The 24503-nt window shown below is 39.1% G+C and overlaps 1 protein-coding gene across 1 annotated transcript in view; it reads right to left on the reverse strand.

Annotated features, from left to right (window-relative positions):
- Prkdc (protein kinase, DNA-activated, catalytic subunit) overlaps positions 1–24503 on the reverse strand; it is a 181105-nt gene that overhangs the window by 133989 nt on the left and 22613 nt on the right. The window contains exons 11-23 of the mRNA XM_042685966.1: positions 22089–22235; positions 21093–21257; positions 20056–20224; positions 18907–18956; positions 18073–18198; positions 14322–14474; positions 13911–14026; positions 13305–13464; positions 3449–3535; positions 2304–2423; positions 1707–1866; positions 994–1100; positions 244–334 (exon numbers count right to left, since the gene is read on the reverse strand). Of these exons, the coding sequence (XP_042541900.1) occupies positions 244–334; positions 994–1100; positions 1707–1866; positions 2304–2423; positions 3449–3535; positions 13305–13464; positions 13911–14026; positions 14322–14474; positions 18073–18198; positions 18907–18956; positions 20056–20224; positions 21093–21257; positions 22089–22235 (1651 nt within the window). The remainder of the gene's footprint in view (positions 1–243; positions 335–993; positions 1101–1706; positions 1867–2303; positions 2424–3448; positions 3536–13304; positions 13465–13910; positions 14027–14321; positions 14475–18072; positions 18199–18906; positions 18957–20055; positions 20225–21092; positions 21258–22088; positions 22236–24503) is intronic.

Here is a 24503-nt window from a genome sequence, read left to right on the forward strand (position 1 = left end):
TAAAGAATATTGAGTCTAGATGACACATTCAAGTGTCAATTTTGATTCTCTTTCAGGCTATAACATTCATTGTATATTAAATCATTCCAACTGCAGGTATATATTTCATTAAGTGAAATAGTCTCTATAATTTCACTGGAAAATAAATGTCACACATAAGCATAGACTATACTGTAATCTGCATGTACTTAAATTAAAATATAACTATTTATAGAGATTGTTATTTTTAAGAAAAAAGTTTACCTGTCACAAGATGTTTGTTTATTTGTCCTCCTAGAAATCCAAGCATGTGTACTACTCTAATTCTTATTTCTTCTAAGGACAGTGCTTCTTTCTGAAAATTTATACCAATATATACATGTGATAACTGAATGAAAAACTACAACAATGAGCAGAAAAACTATTTTACCATCTTCTCTATTATTAATGTCTCCTAATACTTAACCCAGAGACTTACAAATTTTAATTTTTACTGGATAAAGATATGCTTTGGAATAATGTCAGTATTCTGACTTGCTTATTGATATGAACTATATTCTCTTTCACTATAGACCTAATACATTTGAGTATAGGGACAAGTAGGAAAGTAGTGTCAAGATAAGAGGCCAAGGGCTGGGAAGGTGGCTCAGTGGTAGAGTGCTTGCATTGCAAGCCAGAGACCCTGGGTTCGATTCCTCAGTACCACATAAGCAAAAAGCAAAAAGCCGGAAGTGGCGCTGTGGCTCAGTGGTAGAGCGCTAGCCTTGAGCTGAAGAGCTGAGGGACAGCGCCCAGGCCTAGAGTTCAGGCCTCATGACCAGACCCAAAAAAAAAAAAAGATAAGAGGCCAAAACTATATATTTTATATTTTCATTGCTAAAAGTATACCAAAAATTATTTCTGTAGTGTACAAATACGTATGCAAAAACAACTAACATTTCAGATAAAGATTTTTTTCTTTCCATAAGCTGGTCTCTATATTATTTAATGTAAAGAAAACACAGTTTTTCTTACTGATGAAATGTTCTTTGTCCTTTTCAAATGCTTTAACACAACTTTATTAAATCCTTTCTGGGCAGCATTAGAAAGTGCTGACACTTCCCATTTATTCTTGGTCTCATCTATCAACAGCAAACAAAAGTCAGTTTTAAGCAATATTCACAATATATTGCAAAACAAAAACATCAAATATGTAATTTAGATTATAATCTAAAAATAATTTAAACATTAACTGTCCAAGACTGGGCATGGTGGCTTATACCTGTAATTCAGCTACTTGGGGGGGGGTAGAGATAGATGGATCTCCACTTGTGGTTGGCCCCAGACAAAAAAAACATGAGATATTAAGCAAGCAAAAGAGTCTGGGCTATGACTCCTGTGATAGGGTACTTTCTGGCAAGTCTGAAGCCCTGAGTTCAATCCCAGAACTGGAAAAATATATACATAACCTATCCATACATGTATATATGCATATATACATGTATAGATAGGTATATATGTGTATATATAGGTGTGTATTTACGTATGAACATGTATGTATAAATATATATGTATATATAGGTATCTGAGTATGTATATGGATAAGGTTATATACACACACTGTGTGTATATAAGGTTAGAAACACACTGTGTCCAAATATCAGAAGTAGCAAAGTACATACAGTTATACTATGTTATCACATTGCCATCTTAATTATGATACACACCCCAAATCTCCCAAAACTTACCTGATAAGCTAGCAGTTTTCAGGTATCCATCAAGAGAGGGGAGAATGTCTTTGTAGTAAGGCTGAATTACATGCTTTCGGATGTGTACTGACCATTCTTCAAGAGCACTCAATCCTACTTCGGCCAGTGGTGTATAGCTCAGGCCCAGCTTGAAAGCCATCTATATGTCAATACAAACAAGATAAACTGAAACACAGGAAATTTAAGATTTAAGGAAAACAAAAAGCAGCAATTAAATGTTATTTATAATGAATATGACCTCTACTGCTGGAACCAAGAAACTGTTTTAGGGAAGTAGTATAGCCTAGGCCACAATGAGGAAAACAAATAGTACCAGCCCGTGAGTGGTTACTTACTGCAGACTTTCTACATCCACAAGAATAAATTCTCATATCAGTCTACAAAGGAGCCCTAGAGAGGTCATCTCAGGTATTCCAAGATCCCAAACTAGAGAGTGGCAGAAGCAGAGGCTGACTCAGGTATGCTTTCTAGGTGAACACCTGATTTCACTACCAGGACAAGACCCTGATATTTCCACATTCTCTAAGAAATGAAACACTGATAAAGAGATGGATATGCTCAAAAAAATATTACTACCTTCAATGCAGGAACATAGGCTCTAAAATCAAGTTCAATGATGTTGGGTGGCAGGGACAGAACAAATGTCAAACAGGAGGCCAAAAGTTCATCTTTGTATTGCTTCATTTTAACTGATACCTTAACAGAAAGAAGATAATAATGTTGTGTACCTGAACAACATGAAAATCTGTTAAAAATAGTTATGTTCTTTATCAAATATGAAAAATGAACAAGTATACTTTATAAAACATGACTCCATATATTTACAAGTAAAGGTTAATCTCTTAAATTAAATCTCTCTGCATGGAAAAACTAAGAAATGGAGCCAGGCGCTGGTGGCTCACGCCTGTAATCCTAGCTACTCAGGAGGCTGAGATCTGAGGATCGCGGTTCAAAGCCAGCCTGGGCAGGAAAGACCATGAGACTCCTATCTCCAATAAACCACCAGAAAACCAGAAGTGGCGCTGTAGCTCAAGTGGTAGAGCGCTCGCCTTGAGCTGAAGAGCTGAGGGACAGCACTCAGGGCCAGAGTTCAAGCCCCACAACTGACAAAAAAAAAAAAAGAAAAACTAAGAAATGGACTTAATTTTGAGCTCACTCAACTGGATTATTTTAGGAGAATTAAAACACTTTTGAAACACAATCATATATTTTTTTGTTTTTGTTGGTCATGGGGCTCGAACTCAGGGGCTGGGCACTGTCCCTGAATTCTGGCTCAAGGCTAGCACTTTACCATTTTAAGCAATAGTGCCACTTGTGGTTTCTGAGTGGTTAATGGGAAATAAAGAGTCTCACAGGGACTATTCTGCCCAAGTTGGCTTCGAATAACAATCCTCACATCTCAGCCTCCTGAGTAGCTAGGATTACAGGTTTGAGCCACCAGCACTTGGCTCACAATCATTGCTAATGTTAGTTTTTCTAAAGACCTTACTCTAGGTCTTAAGCTAGGCATGATGATGCACACCTACTCAGGAGGCTGAAGCAGGAGGATCACAAACATAAAGGCAGCTTGTGCTACATAGAAAGCTAAAGGCCAAACTTACTCCAAATCTGGATTTAGTAAACCAATTTTTAAGTAATTAGGTCACTGATGATCATTACCACATTTTTCTCTATATATTCTTTGAAAACCCATGATACATGAAATTGTTTAAAAAAATTACCTCTTTACCAAATTTTGCAAATAAAGCAAAACAAGAATATTTTTCTGGGTCCTCAAAAGACTGTCTCAGATTCTTTGGGCTTACTCCCTGTGAAATAAAATAGCAAATTATGTCACTGAGCAAGAACTAAACAATCTGTATACAAATCTAACAGTTCCAACTTTACTCCAGAGGTATCAATAAATTTCACTTTATCAAAGTCTGCTGTGGAGGGGCTGGGAAGATGGCTCAGTGTTAGAACGCTTGCCTTACATGCCTGAGGCCCTGGGTTCCATTCCTCAGCACCACATAAGAAAAAAGAAAAAAGCCAGAAGTGGTTCTGTGCCTCAAGTGGTAGAGCATTAGCCTTGAGCTGAAGAGCTGAGGGACAGCGCCCAGGCCCAGAGTTCAGGCCCCAAGACCAGACCCCAAAAAAAAATTTTTTTTAAAGTCTGCTGTGGAAAGGAGACAGATTCAACTCCACAAGTGTTTCCAGTTAGAACATCAGTCAGAAACAACAGAAGAAGAGAAGGTAGATTATAGTCAAAAGCTATGGGCATGGCTAAAAGTCCATCCTCTTTCCCTACCTTATAGCAAAGTGGTACCTATGCTCCAACAAACCTGCCCACCAACCAACTACACAAGCTGGCTCCTGTTTGGCTAACTAGAGCCTCAGCCTCAGGTTATTCTCAAACCTCAAGGTACCAGGGTCACCTCTATCCTCTGAGATCCTGATTAGATGAATGTATAGAGAGCCTAAACTTCCTGAGTAATTCTAATCTTGCTGGTGCCAGAACCTCTTTGAAAAGTACTATCAGTGGTTACATAATTATGCAGATGCTTAAAAATCCAAGCAGAAAGGGCTAGTATAATAATAATGCTCTACTACTTACAAGAGTCACCTAATTGACAGTTACATAAAAATTTTTTAAATACATATAATGAATAAACCTATTGAAATTATTTTAAGAAATAAGGAGGGCCAGGCACTGATGGTTCATGCCTGTAATCCTAGCTACTCAGGAGGCTGATATCTGAAGACTGCATTTCAAAACCAGCCCAGGCAGGAAAGTCAGTGAAAGTCTTATCTCCAAATAGCAGCCAAAAGAAACCGAAATGTTAGTCTTAGCACAAGAACTCAGGAGAAGCACCCAGGCCCTGAGTTCAAGCAAAAAAAAAAAAACCACCCCAAAACCAAAAAACAAACAAACAAAATAAACAAGAAAGAAGCCAGGCACCAGTGGCTCATGCCTTTAATCCTAGCTATTGAGAAGGCTGAGATCTGAGGATCAGGGTTCAAAGCCAGCCTGGGCAGGAAACTCCAATAAACTATCAGAAAACCAGAAGTTGTACTGTGGCTCAAGTGGTAGAGCACTAACATTAAGCCAAAGAGCTGAGGGACAGCGCCCAGGCCCAAAGTTCAAGCCCCACGCCAGACAGACAGACGAAAGAAAGAAAAAGAAAGGAAGGAGGGAAAGAAGGAAGGAAGGAAAGAAAAAAAGGAAAGAAAGAGAGAAAGGAGGGCATAAGCAAGAGCAATTAGAAGGTATAAGGTTGACAAGTAAACTATAAGCATGTATTAAAATGTCAGAACATCAAAGGAGGAGGCTGCAATGCTTGATAAGAAATGTACGCATTATCCTGCCCATGTAATTGTAACCCTTCTGTACAGCATGTTCACAAAATAAAATAAAAGAAAAAGAAAAAGAAAAAGAAAATGTCAGAACAAACACCCTCACCTTGTAAAACTAATGTATTATAATTAAAAACAACTAAGTGGAGGGGGGACCAAGATGGCGACGGGGCAGTAGGGAAACGCCACAGCTCTCTCCAACCAAAAAGAGAGTTCGAGTTCCAATGCTTAATCTCCCCAAGAGACCAACAACAACAAAAAGACGAACACTCAGAGAAAAACCAGAGGTGGAAAATAACAAAAAAAGAAAGAGAGGAAAAGAAGAATTTCAGAACAGAGAAGAGCGAAGACCCCTCCCCCAACCTTTAATGGCCGCGCGGCAGTGTGCCAAGCCGCCGGCCAGCCGGCCCGGCAGGGGCTGCCGGAGCCCCAGAGACACAGGGGGCTTCTTGCAGATCACCAGGTACCTGATTGCAGAACAGCGGATAGCCAGGAACAGAGAAACCTACCAGCCAGGAGTCTCCACGAGGATCCCACCCCCACCCCTCACTCTCCACCGGAGCGGAGAGGCTCCATCCCACCAAAGCCGCCCGGCACCAGCAGCGTGACAAAGGGACCTGTCGGCAGACCACCCGATCGCGATCGCAACGACCTGGCGGGGGCCGCCCAACCCAGCCCGCAACCACCCCAACTGAACTCGGATTACAACAACAACTGACGACCTACAGGGTGAGTACCCCACAGGGGACAGTGAATCCCTCAAGGGAGACCAGAGCTGGAGGGAATCCCCAGACCCTGACCTAGACTCCCTACCCCAACACCCGGACCACAGGACTCACTAAAACCGGGAACTGTTCGAGAGCTCCACCAGCCGGTGGAGCACACTCTGCTGGCCAGGCCAGAGCAAGAGTGCCGCTGGAAAGGAGCTTAAATGCCCAAGCCAGGAACAGCGCCCCTGGGTCAAGACTACCAACAGTAGAAGAAATTTGAACTGTGTCCTCCAGGCTGCATAACCTAGGTGGTATACACATCAGCACAGGCCTAACGAGCGCGCTCCAGGCTGGGGCCAGAACCAGGCCCCGGGACCCGGCGCCTGAACAACACAACCAACTCCTCCCAACTGAAGTAAAAAGCTGAGCATACGCCTCAACAGAGGGGAGAAAACCAGGAAACAACACTCCCTGGGAAGCATGCCTGTGACAACAAAAGACCTGGAGGCTCAGGACAAGAGAAGCCCAAACCCCACCAAAACTCCACCCATATACCCTAGGCTGGGAATTGGGCAACACAGGCTGCCAGCACCTGATAGTAAGCAGGAGCTCAGGCTGATAAGGCAGCTCAGCAATAGAGTGATAGTCTTGGATGTATGAGGCCCTGGATCTGATTCCTCAGCATCACAAAAGCAAAAAGGGTCAGAAGTGGTGCTGTGGCTCAAATGGTAGGGTGCCAGCCTTGAGCTGAAGAGCTGAGGGACAGCACCCAAACCTAGAGTTCAAGCCCACAACCAGCCCAAAACAAACAAACAAAAACACATCAGGAGCCCATAGCAGACTCCAGTATTTGGGAGAGTGCATCCAGAGCATCTGATCTTCCCAAGAGCACCCGTAGGAGCAAACACAAGCAGTCTAGGCTGCTCAACCCTTCCAAAGGCGGGAATTGCCAGCAATCTACAGCAGAGAGCTGAGAATCCTAAGTAAGTCAGAATAGCAGCTGGAAATAGGCTCCCAACAGAATCCAGATCAGGCACAGACTCTCTCTACCAATACAGAATCAGCAACCAAGCAAAGACAGACACACCAAAACAAAATTGAAGAGCAGTCTCCTGAAATCCCATGCGAAAATCACAGAGAAAAATCACAAGGTTTACCACTACCCAGGACAGCAAGCTCACCTCAAAAGCCAGCAGCCACGCAGGGGAGAGCCCCAGTGGGAGCAAAGCAGAAATGGAAGACAAAAGCTACATCCAAGGGTTGCTGGAGGCAATGACTCAAGAAATAAAGCGAGAAATGGATCAGAAATTGAAAGAGCACAAGGATGAACTATCAAAAGATATACAGGATATCAAACAAAAGTTGGATGCAAAAATAGAAGCTGCACAAACCTCAGTAAGAAGTGAGATAAACGCCAAATTAGAGGTAATGCATACCTCATTGAGAGGTGAGATCAGTACTCTGAGAACCAACATTGAATCCATAAAGGGATCCATTTCCTCCATGCAAACCACAATAGAAGCCACGGTCAACAGAGTGAATGAAATGGAAGGTAGAGTGTCAGATACAGAAGACAGAATCACCAACTGGACCAAAAAGTGACAGATACGGAAAAATCACTCAAATTAAACCAAAGGGAAATTCAAGAGCAAGCAGATAATGCTAAAAAATTTAACCTTCGCATAATCGGAGTGGACGAAGGTGAGGAATTCCAGAGCAAGGGAATGCAACACCTATTTAACAAGATAGTCAATGAAAATTTTCCCCACCTCAAAAACGACCATCTTAACTACATCACAAAAGCTTATCGAACACCCAACAAGCAAGATCCCAGGAGAAACACTTCTAGACACATTATAGTAAAAATGATGGATCTGAATAATAAGGAAACAATCCTGCATGCAGCAAAAATGAAGAAGGAGCTATACTACAACGGGAAAAAAATTAGAATCACTGCAGATCTCTCCACACAAACAATGAATGCAAGAAAAGCCTGGGAAAGCACCATACGAGCCCTGAGAGCCAATAACTGCCAACCCAGACTGATATACCCGGCAAAGCTAGCATTCACATTCGATGGAGAACTGAAAACTTTTAATAGCAAAGAAAAACTAAATGAATACATAAACATTAAGCCAGCATTACAAAGAATTCTAAGAGGGGGGACACAACCTGAAGAAAGCAACCAGGAACTGGCACCTGCCCCAAACAGGCATTACTCAAAGTCTAACTGAGCAAGCACAGGAGGAAAGGAAAGAAGAAAAACTTAGGAAAACGGAATGGCAGAGACAACAATGCATCTCTCTATACTTTCTCTTAATATAAATGGGCTGAATTCGCCAATTAAAAGAAAACGAACTGAGGACTGGATCAGAAAACAAGACCCGTCCATCTGTTGCCTTCAGGAGACCTACCTCTCAGCCAAACATACAAACAAACTCAGAGTGAAGGGGTGGAAAAGGATCTACCAATCAAATGCCCCCAGTAAGAAAGCAGGTGTAGCTATCCTGATATCTGACAAAATAAACTTTTCATTAAAATCAGTACAGAAAGACAAGGACGGACACTACATATTAATAAAGGGAACAATCCAAGAGGAGGATATAACCATCATCAACTTATATGCCCCAAATATCGGTGCACCCAGATATGTCAAACAAATGCTCTCAAACTTACAGAATAAAATAGATCCCAATACGATAATACTAGGAGACTTTAACACACCACTCTCACCAAAGGACAGGTCTACCAAACAGAGGATTGGCAAAGAAGCTACCGAATTAAGTGAGGCCATACTTCAAGCGGAATTAACTGACATCTACCGAGTATTTCACCCTAAAACAACACAGTACACATTCTTCTCAGCAGCTCATGGAACTTTCTCCAAAATAGACCATATCATAGTTCATGCAAGGAACTTAAGCAAATACAAAGGGATCGACATAATCCCCTGTATCCTATCTGGCCACAGTGGAATCAAGCTAGCTCTCAATAACAAAGCATACCGCAGAAATTTCTCTAATACATGGAAACTGAACAGCACACTCCTTAACAATGCCTGGGTAACAGAAGAGATCAGAGAAGAAATAAAGCATTTCCTACAGCTCAATGAAAATGAAAACACCTCACAAAGAAACTTGTGGGACACAGCAAAAGCAGTCCTGAGGGGCAAATTTATTGCCCTCAGTGCCCACATCAAGAGAATGGAGACAGACCAAGTAAATAATCTCATGTTGCAATTAAAACAGCTAGAAAAACAAGAAAAAATGGGACCTAAAGCTACTAGACGAAGCCAGATAACCAAATTAAGAGCAGAGATTAACCAATTAGAAAATCAGAAAACCATAACCAAAAGAAACCAAACAAAAAGCTGGTTCTTTGAAAAAATAAACAAAATTGATGGCCCGTTGGCAAGATTAATTAAAAAAAGACGAGAGGAAACCCATATTAATAGGATTAGGGATGCCACCGGAAACATCACAACACATACCCAAGATATCCAAACAATTCTAACAGACTACTTTCAAAAGCTATACTCTCTAAAGGAAGAAAATCTGGCAGAAATGGATGCATTTTTAGAGAAATACAAGTTACCCAAACTGAGCAAAGAAGAACTTAACCAATTAAATAAGCCAATATCCTATAATGAGATACAGGAAGCTATCAAAAGTCTTCCAACAAAAAAAAGCCCAGGACCAGATGGATTCACAGCAGAATTCTATAAGACCTTTAAAGAAGAACTAATACCCATACTCCTCAAGCTCTTCAGGGAAACAGAGAAGGAGGGAGCTATCCCAAACTCATTCTACGAAGCCAATATCACACTCATCCCCAAACCAGGCAAAGACCCAACCAAAAAGGAGAATTACAAGCCAATTTCCTTGATGAACACAGATGCAAAGATCCTTAACAAGATTCTAGCTAACAGAATCCAGAAACACATAAAAAAAATAATACACTATGATCAGGTAGGCTTCATCCCAGAGACACAGGGATGGTTTAACATACGTAAGTCAATAAATGTAATCCAGCATATCAACAGAGCCAAGGTCAAGAATCACATGATTATCGCCACAGATGCAGAAAAGGCCTTTGATAAAATTCAACATTCATTCATGCTAAAAGCTCTGGAGAAAATAGGAATAGAAGGAACATTTCTAAAAACAATAAAAGCCATTTATGACAGACCAATAGCCAATATTATACTTAATGGGGAAAAGCTACAACCAATCCTCCTAAAATCAGGAACAAGGCAAGGATGCCCACTGTCTCCACTCCTCTTCAACATAGTCCTAGAACCCTTAGCCAGGGCAATAAGGCAAGAAAAAGACATTAAAGGGATCCGCATAGGGAAAGAAGAAGTGAAACTATCCCTTTTTGCAGACGACATGATACTATACCTCCACGATCCCAAAAACTCCATCCCCAAACTTTTAGAAATCATAAGTCACTTCGGCAAAATAGCAGGATACAAAATAAACCCACAAAAATCAGTTGCCTTCCTATACACTGATAACGTACAGGAAGAGAGGGAAATAAAGGGAGCAACCCCATTCACAATAACCTCCCAAAAAATAAAATATTTAAGAATTAACCTAACCAAAGATGTAAAAGAACTATTTAATGAGAACTATAAAAAGTTAAAGAAAGAAATTGCAGAAGACACTAGGAAATGGAAAGACCTCCCATGCTCCTGGATAGGCCGACTTAATATAGTAAAGATGGTAATACTTCCAAAACTAATATACAAATTCAATGCAATTCCTATTAAAATGCCAATGACGTACATCACTGAAATACAGAAAACAGTCCAAAAATTTATATGGAACAACAAAAGACCTAGAATAGCCAAAACAATTCTAGGGGATAAAGACAATATGGGAGGGCTATCCATGCCGAACTTCAAACTCTACTACAGAGCTATAATCACAAAGACAGCATGGTACTGGCACAAAAACAGACCCGAAGACCAATGGAACAGAAGATCCAGAAATAAATCCACAGGCCTACAGCCAGCTGATATTCGACAAAGGAGCCAAAGACATACAATGGAAGAAACACAGCCTCTTCAACCGCTGGTGCTGGGAAAACTGGGCAGCCACATGCAGAAAACTAAAAGTGGACCCCAGCCTATCACCATGCACCAACATCAACTCAAAATGGATTAAAGACCTTAACATTAAACCTGAATCTCTGAAACTACTACAGGACAGAGTAGGAGAGACACTTGAACTAATAGGTACAGGAAGGAACTTCCTGAACAGAGTCCCAGGGTCACAACAAGTTGGAGAGAGACTCGACAAATGGGACTACCTTAAAATAAAAAGCTTCTGCACAGCTAAATCTATCGCAACTAAGCTAGAAAGACAACCAACTAATTGGGAAAAAATATTTACCAGCAATATATCAGACAAGGGGTTAACATCCTGTATATACAGGGAACTCAAGAAACTAATCCCTCCCAAACCTAACAAACCAATTACTAAATGGGCAAGGGAACTAAAGAGGGACTTCTCAAATGAAGAAATAAAAATGGCAAAGAAACACATGAGGAAATGTTCATCATCCCTGGTGGTGAAGGAAATGCAAATAAAGACAACCCTGAGATACCACCTTACCCCAGTCAGAATGGCCCACATCCACAAATCAGCCAACGACAAATGCTGGAGGGGATGTGGAGAAAGAGGAACCCTATTACACTGCTGGTGGGAATGTACACTTATACAACCACTTTGGAAAGCAGTCTGGAGGGTCCTTAGAAAGCTAAAGATTGACCTCCCTTACGACCTAGTCATACCACTTCTAGGCATCTACCCTGAACAACAGGAACCAATATACAAGGACACGTGCACCTCCATGTTTATTGCAGCACTGTTCGCAATAGCTAGGATATGGAAACCTAGATGCCCCACCACAGATGAATGGATCCAAAAATTGTGGTATCTATACACAATGGAATATTATGCAGCCATTAGAAATGACAAAATAATGGCATTTGCAGGGAAATGGATGGAGCTAGAAGGAATCATGTTGAGCGAGGTAAGCCAAGAACGAAGAGACAAATGGTACATGGTCTCCCTGATAAGTGGATGCTAAATCCAAAATGTTAGGTGATACGACAAAACTAACAGGACTTAAGAAACAAAGAACTCCCGCTCATCTGGTTGAACCACTACTAAATATCCCCATGCTGCTGATCACAAATATGGTATATAACATGTGAACACTGTTATATATTACAGACTGTGGTAGACAATTTGCTCCAGGGAAGTTAGAATGAACTTGTGACTTTGAAATTATGTAATCAATCACAATCAAAAAAAAAAAAAAAAGAACCTCGGGGAAGGGAGGGAGGGAGGGGATGGTAGGGGGAAAACAATGGAGGGGGGTAACAATGTTCAAGAGGAAGTATACTCATTACCTCACTCATGTAACTGTAACCCTCTGTATAGTATCTTTACAATAAAAAAAAAAAAAAACAACTAAGTGATTTAAAATTTTTTAATTCATTTTGGGCACTAACTTGTCTACTCAGAAGCCTAAGATCTAAGGATTGAGGTTTAATGCCAGCTCAGATACAAATCTGAGACTCAATATCTCCAATTAGCCATTATAAAGATGGAATTAGAAGAATGGCTCCAATGGGAGAATACTACTTGTAAGCAGAAAGCCAAGCATGAGGCTCTGAGTCCAAGCCCCATATCATCACCAAAGAACAAACAAACAAAAAAAACTCTCAAAAGAGTATGTCTGTATTGTATGTATGTGTATATGTATATATTTGTTTTTTGTTTTGTATGTGTGTGTACATATAATGAAATTATAATCCAAAACTGTGTGTGTCATGGTCATATACTTTGAAATGCATTTTATTTGTTGATGTGGCCTTAAACAACTTAGAAAAAATTACATTAAGTGAAGTAACCCAGTTCCAAAGAAACTTAGGTCCCATGGTTTCCCTTATTTGCAATAATTAGTATACATATAGGATAATCTTATCAGATGAGCTGAGAAGCTCAAAGGCCATGTATAAATGACCATATAAGATGATGCTAAGTGAAATGAACCCCAAGATATGGACACAAGAGGTCTGTCTTTATTGTTATTGTCTTAAATGTACCATGTGATTTTATTTTTTGTTGTTTCCTTTGTATGTTCTTTCCCCTCTGGCATATCCCCGGTTGTCACTGTACTTGATTTTGGTACCCTGCATCTTGTATATACATTTGTCTAATCTGGGGAGGGGAAAGGGAATAACAAAACACTGCAACAAGGACACAGGATGACCCTTTACAACAAGGATACCCACAGGACAGTATATTGGAAATGAACTCTACAACTTCAGGTGGTGGGGAGGGGCAGGGGAGAATGAGGTAGGTGGGGGAGGAATGGGGGCAGGGATGGAAGGGATAGTGGGACAACAATAAGGGAAGGGGTAACAATGATCAAGAAGTAATGTACTCATTGCCTTACTCATGTAACTGTAACCCCTCTGTACAACAATAAACAACAATTTTACTCAAAAAAGACTTACCTCAAAGTATTTTATTTTTTTGGCATTTCTCACTGCAACAGAAAGTAACTTGTAGAAACCACTGATAAGTGGTAACCGTGTAGACTGTGAAATTAACTCATATGAAAAAGAATACACCCATGGTTCAAAATATCTTACTTGCTTCTCAGGGAGGATCTCTCTGTAAAAACAAATCAAATGTTTGAAGCAGAAATTTCTGTCCTACTCATTTTGAATTAGCTTTAAATTTATAAGAAACATTAAAAGTATGTACTACAATTTTATCCTATAACATTTTTAGGTATGCTAACAATTTTAAGAATGTATATCTTCCTTTTCGTCCTACCACACACACACACACACACACACACACACACACACACACACACACACACACACACACACACACACACACACACACACACACACACGAGGGAAAGGGAATAAGGCAATATTGGGGTTTGAACTCAGGGCTCCACATTGGCTTGTACCTACAGCCCACATTTCAAAGATCTATATGATTTTATGTTTTAAGTTTTTTATTACCTCATTTCTTAAATTCATATAAGGTGTTTCCTTTATTACAGCTAAAATTAATCAATTAAAAATTAAAATTTTATAAAATACCTGGAAAACTCCACCAGGTTAATGAAAGCTAAAAAATCTTTAGGTTTAGCGGGATGCAAGTTAGCAGCTGGATCTGAGGTAGGGATCACCCAAATACCAGCAGCTTCAGTTCCATCCTGAAAAATTAATTAAACCAAAATTATACCATTCAAACAAACATCATTCAAAAACTTTCCAACTGACTCCTCAATCTATATTAGGTATTATGAGGAAAGAAAGCAAAAGTAAGATAGAGATGAATCCTCAAGAACTGACACTTCAGTAAGAACAATGAAATTTGAAGAAACATAATTACTCCTTTAACTGAAGAAAGCAATTTCCCCCAATCTCCTGAGGATGTACTATTATTTTACATGCAAAGACACCTAGCATAAAAATGATATAAAATTATGATCAATAAAAACTTCTAACCTCTTGTTCACCAACAGTCTGTTTTTCTAATGTAAGATCCAATTTCTCCACAATCTTCAAAACTGATTTTACAAATTCATCATAGAGTAAACGGTTCAGACTTTGAAGAGATGAATTCACAAAGAGAAATGTTTCATCTACTAAAATGAAATCCTTTAAAGAAAAATGTAAAACATCAAAATCTTGTATAGAAAGTATTAATATAAATATTATAGTCGATAAGATATATGGAGAGGCATATGTATACTGAGGTATTATATCTAAACTGTAGCAGATATACTTGGAATTTTCAAGCTCCAAAACTTAAATACCTTCCAAATAATGTGATAGTATCTTTTTATTCAAACAGTATGACTCAGAGCCTAATTTCGTAACAAATACTCCACATATAATAAAAAAGAAGATCGAGGCCACCTCTTGTCCAAGCATTTACCCCCAAATATTTGTGTGTGCATACTTAAGCCCACATATGTATAACATACATATATACACATGTATGCATGTATGTGTATAAATATATGAACATACAAGTACACATATGTAAATATATATCCAGCCTCAGAATATTTCTATATTTACGAATGAAATAGCCCCCTAAATAACTAATATAAGCTTAAAATATGATATTTTTAAACATTACAAGAAAGGAAATATATAATTATATAATAATATACATAATAAATATTTAAATATATAATAAATACACTGTAGGCATCTCTGAAGCTGAGTTGGCTGTGAAACCTGGAAAAGGTTTAAGAGGCTAGAACATGGCTTCAACAGCACTTGGAACACTGGGAGCTGGCCATGGAAGGGTTGAAACAGCTCTGGAGAGGGTTAAAAGTCTAGAATGCTGCCTTCCTTCCTTAGTGCAGGAAAGACTGGAAGCTGGACCTTGGGTACTAGAGACCTTGAAGGCAGAAATAAAAAACTGACAGCTTAACCTGGGGGGTGGGGAAGGGGCTAGATAAGGTGGACTTAATATCTGTACTTTCCCTGGGCTGTGGTCTCCTGTCTTAAAAGAATAAGGGAAACAATGTCTCTCACAAACTCTGTTTTGGCTCATAAGGAAAACAAAACTGTTTTGGCTCTGATTGTAATATTAATATAGATGTTTTATTTTTTGCATGTATCCATAGTAATCTTCTCTGTGTGAACTCAAATAAATATGATTGCTTGTGGGCCCAAAGTGCCTGTGTGTCTTGGACCCCTGGTGCCCACTATCTCTCTAACTGTCTACATCTCTATTTTTTTTGGCTCCAGTATCCCGTCACTGCCCAGGTTACAGTTACCACTACATGCATATAATCTAACATTTTTCTTTAAAAGATAAGCTGTTTGAATTCTAGGGGATAAAGACAATATGGGAGGGCTATCCATGCCGAACTTCAAACTCTACTACAGAGCTATAATCACAAAGACAGCATGGTACTGGCACAAAAACAGACCCGAAGACCAATGGAACAGAATAGAAGATCCAGATATAAATCCACAGGCCTACAGCCAGCTGATATTCGACAAAGGAGCCAAAGACATACAATGGAAGAAACACAGCCTCTTCAACCGCTGGTGCTGGGAAAACTGGGCAGCCACATGCAGAAAACTAAAAGTGGACCCCAGCCTATCACCATGCACCAACATCAACTCAAAATGGATTAAAGACCTTAACATTAAACCTGAATCTCTGAAACTACTGCAGGACAGAGTAGGAGAGACACTTGAACTAATAGGCACAGGAAGGAACTTCCTGAACAGAGTCCCAGGGTCACAACAAGTTGGAGAGAGACTCGACAAATGGGACTACCTTAAAATAAAAAGCTTCTGCACAGCTAAATCTATCGCAACTAAGCTAGAAAGACAACCAACTAATTGGGAAAAAATATTTACCAGCAATATATCAGACAAGGGGTTAACATCCTGTATATACAGGGAACTCAAGAAACTAATCCCTCCCAAACCTAACAAACCAATTACTAAATGGGCAAGGGAACTAAAGAGGGACTTCTCAAATGAAGAAATAAAAATGGCAAAGAAACACATGAGGAAATGTTCATCATCCCTGGTGGTGAAGGAAATGCAAATAAAGACAACCCTGAGATACCACCTTACCCCAGTCAGAATGTCCCACATCCACAAATCAGCCAACGACAAATGCTGGAGGGGATGTGGAGAAAGAGGAACCCTATTACACTGCTGGTGGGAATGTACACTTATACAACCACTTTGGAAAGCAGTCTGGAGGGTCCTTAGAAAGCTAAAGATTGACCTCCCTTACGACCCAGTCATACCACTTCTAGGCATCTACCCTGAACAACAGGAACCAATATACAAGGACACGTGCACCTCCATGTTTATTGCAGCACTGTTCGCAATAGCTAGGATATGGAAACAACCTAGGTGCCCCACCACAGATGAATGGATCCAAAAATTGTGGTATCTATACACAATGGAATATTATGCAGCCATTAGAAATGACAAAATAATGGCATTTGCAGGGAAATGGATGGAGCTAGAAGGAATCATGTTGAGCGAGGTAAGCCAAGAACGAAGAGACAAACGGTACATGGTCTCCCTCATAAGTGGATGCTAAATCCAAAAGGTTAGGTGATACGACAAAACTAACAGGACTTAAGAAACAAAGAACTCCCGCTCATCTGGTTGAACCACTACTAAATATCCTCATGCTGCTGATCACAAATATGGTATATAACATGTGAACACTGTTATATATTACAGACTGTGGTAGACAATTTGCTCCAGGGAAGTTAGAATGAACTTGTGACTTTGAAATTATGTAATCATTTAATCACAATCAAAAAAAAAAAAAAAAAAAAAAAAAAGAACCTCGGGGAAGGGAGGGAGGGAGGGGATGGTAGGGGGAAAACAATGGAGGGGGTAACAATGTTCAAGAGGAAGTGTACTCATAACCTCACTCATGTAACTGTAACCCTCTGTATAGTAGCTTTACAATAAAAAAAAAAAAAAAAAAAAAAAAAAAAAAAAAAAAAAAAAAAAAAAAAAGATAAGCTGTTTGGGTTAGGGATGTGGTTCAAGCAGTTAAGTGCCTACAAGCAAGAGGCCCACAATTCAAACTCCTAATTCTACTGTAAGAAAAAAAAATTTTTGACAAGATAGAAATCACTTACTAAAAAACTTTTCTTTCACTATTAATACTTCATCAAAAAGTGTATTAAAATACTAGCCACCAGCCAACTAAAGATCTATCATCTAAAAATGCACTAGGAGGCACTATTCTAATATAAACAATACAATAGCTGTGTACCAATCCCTCATACGTATTAAGCCAACTAAATTTGTCCTTCAGCAAAAAACACAATTGAGGGTGTGTGGCTAAGAAGTAGAGCATGTTTTTCGAATTCATAGGCATTGGGTTCAATCCCTAACATCACAAAAAGAAAATAGCTCTTCTCTGTAGATAATACTGTTAAGATGTAGCCTAAAAGGCCTGACTTGGAAAGAATAGCACATCTGCTGCACTACTTTGCTACATAAAACTAAACTGAGGAATCAGCTACAATAAATAATTTTAAATACTCTCTATATTTGTTTCTTTTGATTCCCTCAACTCTCTTAACAAACATTGTCTTAATTTTTAATTGAGGTATGTTTTTAAACAGAACTGTGCAGGTTGGTAAAACATAATTGTGAAATACAGAAGACCCAATAACTATGGAGTTTCTTAATAAGATTGGAACTGAAGAATTTTTAATGACTTTCAAATAATAAATTTTACCATCATCTGGTCACAGCTCAAGAGATGTCTAAAAAGATCCACATAGTCCTTGTACGTTGGCACCTTCCATTTGCCAGTTCTAACCTCACCCGAGGCACGAAGGTCTTCAGATTCAGACTCAGTACCCTGGCCAGGAAGACAATTTACCAATAATGACTTGTGAGCTCACAAAAGCAGATGCACCGCATACATTCAGAATTTTCTAAAACTAAAAGAACAACTAGTAGGAGACTGTACAAAAATCAAGAAGACAGTTTTTATGAACACATAATTTTTTAAAAACAAAAAGCTGAAAAGGGAAAATTCTTCTGTGACTAAAACCAACAAGTATTTTGACACAGTATCTATCAGATTGGCTACAAATCCTTCATCTCTTTTTTATACTATTCAATCTCCCATTAATCCTGTTTACTGTAACTTCTAAACTATGCCTCTTATAATACATATACATATATTTTCTCCTAGTTAACAATAACATGCTTCAGAATGTTTTAATATCATAGAAGTGTATTATCTAACAAAATAAAGGTATGCACACTTCAAAATGTAAGACATGAGCTATGAACATGGCTCAAGTAGTAGAGCTCTGCCTAGCAATCACAAGGCCTTGAGTTGAAATCCCTAGTACTATAAAAGAAACACACACACACACACACACACACACACACACACACACACACACACACACACACACACACACACACACGAAGTCATGGGTAATAACTGAGAAAGGTCATTTTTATAACTAAAGGTCATTTTTATAAGTAAAAACCTTAGCAACATTTCTAGCTTACAGAACTAATTAATTTTTGAATTGCTAGATTCAGAACTTACCTTTTGAAAGAGCACTGGTTTAGAACATATTCTGATTAAACCCTGATGCACTAGAGAAAAGAAAAACAAAGAATGAAAAAAAGTAAAAACCATTACTCAATTCAAACAACTACCATTATCATTTTACCTATTCCAAACTTTTTTAACATCTCCAGTTTTTAAATTTTAAACTATTTTAAAATTTAAAAGCTTTACCTAGCCTGGTGTTGGTGGCTCACACCTGTAATCCTAGCTACTCAGGAAGCTGAGATCTGAGGATTGTGGTTCAAAGCCAGCCCAGGCAAGAAAGTCTATGAGACTCTTACCTCCAATTAACCACCAGAAAACCAGAAGTGGTGCTGTGGCTCAAGTGGTAGAGTGCTTCCTTGAGCTGAAGAGCTCAGGGACAGGGCCCAGGCCCAGAGTTCAAGCCCCATGGCAGACAAAAAAAATAATAAAAGCTTTACCTGGGGCTGGGAAGGTGGCTCAGTGGTAGAACGCTTGCCTTGCATACCTGAGGCCCTGGGTTCGATTCCTCAGCACCACATAAGCAAAAAGAAAAAAGCCACAAGTGGCGCTGTGGCTCAAGTGGTAGAGCGCTAGCCTTGAGCTGAAGAGCTGAGGGACAGCACCCAGGCCCAGAGTTCAGGCCCCACGACTGGACCACCAAAAAAAAAAAAGCTTTACCTGACTTATGTAACTGTAATCCCTCTGTATATCACCTTTAGATAACAACAGCAAAATAAAAATAAATAAATTTAATTTTAAAAAGATTTAAAAGCTAAGGATATGAAAAGAGAAACAAAAGATTTGGTTCACCAGAATTTTAGATGTTCCATAAAAAGCACTAAAGATAGAATTTTAAAAAATAAAAAAAATTTTTAAACTGGTAAGCAGGGCTGGGAAGGTGGCTCAGTGATAGAGTGCTTGCCTAGCATGTATGAAGCCCTGGGTTCAATTCCTCAATACCACATACACACAAAAAGCTGGAAGTGGCACTGTGGCTCAAGTGGTAGAGTGCTAGCCTTGAGCAAATGAAGCTTCAGGACAGCACCCAAGCCCTGAGTTCAAGCCCCAGGACTGGCAAAAAAAAAAAAACTGGCAAGCAGATTTTCTTTACTTATATCCACGTTAACTATTCATCACTCATTATCATAAATGAACACTCACCCACAGTACTAATGCAATTCCAGAGAACTGGTCCTTTTTCTGCTAAGGCTAGAAAAACTTTCACTATGGCTTTACAGCATAACGACTGCATTTTTGGACTATATTGTGGAAAATTATCTATCTGTGCCACCATCAGGTGTTCCAGAACTGGAGTATATACCTCAGGAACCTATCAGAAAGAGAGAAGACACTAAAAGTTAGAGGAGAAAATAAATACAGGAATAATACAAATTGTATACAAAGTAGTTACTACTGAACTAGATGCATATTAGACAAATAAAAACCTGGCTTATCTAATTCGCAAATCTTAATATTATTATGAACACTAACCCCTGAAAAAAAATCAGAGTACAAAAGTATGAATAATATTTAAAGTATAATCCTATCCTATGTAGCAATTCTTTATCTTTTAGTAAGACAGAGTAACAATTTTTTTCCCCTGCTCTGGACAACAAAAAAAAAAATCAAGTTTTTGAGGAAATGAGTGGAGACGGGATTGGTGGAAGGGTGAAGGGTGAATTATTAAAGAGGTATTACTGCTTAAGATACATTGTACATGTAAATGAATATACTGAATTGAAACCCTTTGGTATAACGTTTTAAAGATAACTTTTTTTTTTTTTTTTGGTCGGTCGTGGGGCTTGAACTCTGGGCCTGGGCACTGTCCCTCAGCTCTTCAGCTCAAGGCGAGCACACTACCACTTGAACTACAGCGCCACTTCTGGCTTTCTGGTGGTTTATTGGAGATAGGAGTCTCACGGTCTCTCCTGCCCGGACTGGCTTTGAACCGCAATCTGCAGATATCAGCCTCCTGAGTAGCTAGGATTACAGGCGTGAGCCACCAGCTCCCGGCTAAAGATAACTTTTTAAACTATCAAGTTTTATGATGATAATTCCACTGACATGAAATACTAATTTAAAGCATCATTTGACCACAATGGTGCTTACACTAAACCCATCATATGATTCCATCAAGTTACTAAAGGAAATGAGATAAAATACTTTAAACTGTTCTCAGTTTTAACTATTTCACTTACTGTGTCAAGGTAGAGCAAGACGCTTGCAATAGACTGGAGGAAAGTAGGCATCTGATAAACGTGGTCATCAGTAGTTTCTGTCTGGGTGAGAAACATCTGCTTGCAGCGCTGAATGAGCTCCACATACATGAAGTCAACATCTTTTGCATTTATAACCTTGCAAGGCTTTAGGAAAGATAAAATGAAGTCTTCACTGACCTTATCAATGTTAAAACAAAGATAACAAAGTGGAGTGCTAAGCCATGTGATTTTTAAACTAAAATCAGCAAGCTATTTACTTGCTTATTTTATTGTATATAAAATACTACTATCTTCTAAAAATGTTTATTGTAATCTATAATCACAAATGAAGAATATATCTCAAAATGCCCAGGTCAGCCTGGAATTTGTTATGTAACCCAGGCTAGCTCAAACTGTCAATCCTCTTGCCTTAGCCTCTAGAGCACTGGGATTATAGGCATGAACCACAATATGCAGCTCAGATTTAGGTCCTTTTTCTATCAACTGATGTATATTTAGCAAGTTACCTAGTCTCCTGATGTGTAAAACACAATAAAAACTCAGCTTGCATAAGAATTGTAAGGATGGGGCTGGGAAGGTGGCTCAGTGGTAGAGCGCTTGCCTTGCATGCCTGAGGCCCTGGGTTCATTCCTCAGCACCACATAAGCAAAAAGAAAAAAGCCGGAAGTGGCGCCGTGGCTTAAGTGGTAGAGCGCTAGCCTTGAGCTGAAGAGCTGAGGGACAGCGCCCAGGCCCAGAGTTCAGGCCCCACGACTGGACCAAAAAAAAAAAAAAAAAAAGAATTGTAAGGATTTGAAATGCTATGTACCAAGAGTTCTAGTATATCATGCACATTTAAAACATTCACTGTTTATCATGATGTTTAGTAAAATGACAACAGCACCACAAGAACGTCATACTATTTGCTTTTTTAAGAAAGTATTATATCCCTTTAAACACTAACTAAAATCCAAAACATAAATTAACAAGTCATACTCCCGCAAATAGTCCATATCCACGAATAGCAATGGATAACTCTTTGTTGTTTGAATCCATGTTTCTAATGATTCCATAGAACTGATCCATAAAGTACTGCAGCATACTCTTATGCACCTCTGCATCTTTTGCCACCATAGAAGAAACCTGAAATTGCACAGTATTTATTCTTGAGAAAATTTTACAACCAAAAAAAAAAAAAACAGTTATACAAATCGTTGAACTAGAATTATTTGGATACTTTTTCTTCCTATGTGTTGATACTGGGGCTTAAACTCCAGCAGGGACTTAGAGAGAGAGAGAGAGGAAAGAGAGACAGAGAGAGACAGAGAGAGAGAGAGAGAGAGAGAGAGAGAGAGAGAGAGAGAGAGTGTGTGTGTGTGTGTGTGTGTGTGTGTGTGTCTGTGTGTGTGTGTCCTGGGGCTTGAACTCAGGGCCTGGACACTGTACTTGAGCTTGTGTGGGCTTGCTTTGAACTCATATTTCAGCCTATTCAGTAGCAAGGATCACAGATATGAGGTACTGGTGCCTGCCTCAATCATTTTTTGACTCACAGCTGGTGCCCCACCATTTGAGGCACACCTCCACTTCTGGATTTTTGTTGGTTAATTGGAAATAAGAGTACTGAGGATTGGGGGGGAGGGGGGAGGCTGGGAAGGGAGGTGAAGGGTAAACAAAGGAGGAGGCTGCAATGCTTGGTAAGAAATGTATGCATTATCCTGCCCATGTAATTGTAACCCCTCTGTACAGTATGTTCTCAAATAAAATAAAATAAAATTTAAAAAAAAAAAAAAGAGTACTGAGGATTTGTCTGCCCAGACTAGCTTCAAACCACAAATCTCAGATCTCAGCCTCCAGAGTAGCAAGGATTATAGGCATGAGCCACTGAAGCCCAACTAATCTGGTATTTTTAACATGGTATTACAGTGATATTTAATTGTTGTCACTTATAAAAACCCTTTAATTCAATTTACTTAGTGTGCATCAAGTTCACAAAACAGTCTCATAAATAAGGCTACACTGTATGTGATAGGGTTTTTTTTCCTGAAGAAAGAGACTATAAATGACTAGATAATTTCAAGAGGAACTTGGTACACAGGAAAGACAGGTTGATAAAGAAAAGTTGTCCTTAAAATTTCTGTCACCCAGTAGGGTTGTCAGGCCTGGCAGCCAGTGAATTCAGAAGTCATCAGCAAAAAGAGAAGGACTTCTAATAAAAAAAAAAAGACAAGGTGTCTCAGATTAAGAGAAAAGAAAAAAAAAACAACTACATGCCTCAAAACTCAAGTCAAAGAAGGGGAAAAGTCCTTGAGAAGTCAATAGATCCCTCTGTACCAAACTAACAGGTGAAAGGCTAATGTGCAAGACCAGGGATGTTCCAAGAACATTCCTACTTTTAGCTTATATGAAGCCTGCCTGTTCTGCTCATGTAAAGAACCAATGTAGAAAATTACCAAAGATGAAGAAACAATCCACTTTCTATCATCGACCTACCAATAAATGCTCTGTAATTCTACCCAAAGCTCTAAGCTGAGCTTATGTTCTTCATGTTTCTTTATTTCCATTCTGAGAGAATGGAGTATCACATGGATTGCTTCACAATTTCCTTTAACAGAACAAATCACCAACATTCCTTTTCAGAAGTAAATAATATACTCAATTACAAGGAAAGTTTTTCATTTTGTGAATATAATGCAATTTTTAATTGTTCAAACTGCTGCTTATTTTTATTACTGTTTCCAGAAAATGGCTTTTCATGTATTTTTATCCTATTATTTTCTGCTTTTAACAGCACAGACTTGAGAATAATTATCAAACAGAATATTGGATGCTATTATTAATAGAAAAAGCACATGTATTTAACTCCCACTTTCTGCATAAAAAGCAGGAAATGTTTCTTTCCTCTACTTTAATCCTATACACAAAAATAAATCCCTTTACTTTGTGTGACTTCTTTTTGTGAGACACCTGAAATATTTTTCATGAATAGATCTAAAAGACCTGTGATATGACATGGAAACTAGCAAGTTGAGAAAAGTTTTTAGTCATCCTCTGGTAACAGATCTAGGGATAGGAATTTCTGACCCTCTTAGCAAAGGCTAATGTTAGTCTCACCTTAAAAACTACTGACTTGGGCTGGGAAGGTGGCTCAGTGGTAAAGCGCTTGCCTTGCGTGCATGAGGCCCTGGGTTCGATTCCTCAGCACCACATAAGCGAAAAAGAAAAAAGCAGTAAGTGGCGCTGTGGCTCAAGTGGTAGAGCGCTAGTCTTGAGCTGAAAAGCTGAGGGACAGCGCCCAGGCCCCCAGTGTTCGGGCCCCATGACCAGACCGCCCCCCTCAAAAAAAAAAAAAAAAAATACTGACTTGCAGTCTATTGAAAGCGTATTCTTTTCCTAATAAATTTTATTATCACT

Source organism: Dipodomys spectabilis, unplaced genomic scaffold, assembly GCF_019054845.1.
Source record: "Dipodomys spectabilis isolate Male_0828 unplaced genomic scaffold, ASM1905484v1 ptg000096l, whole genome shotgun sequence".
Lineage (NCBI taxonomy): Eukaryota > Metazoa > Chordata > Mammalia > Rodentia > Heteromyidae > Dipodomys > Dipodomys spectabilis.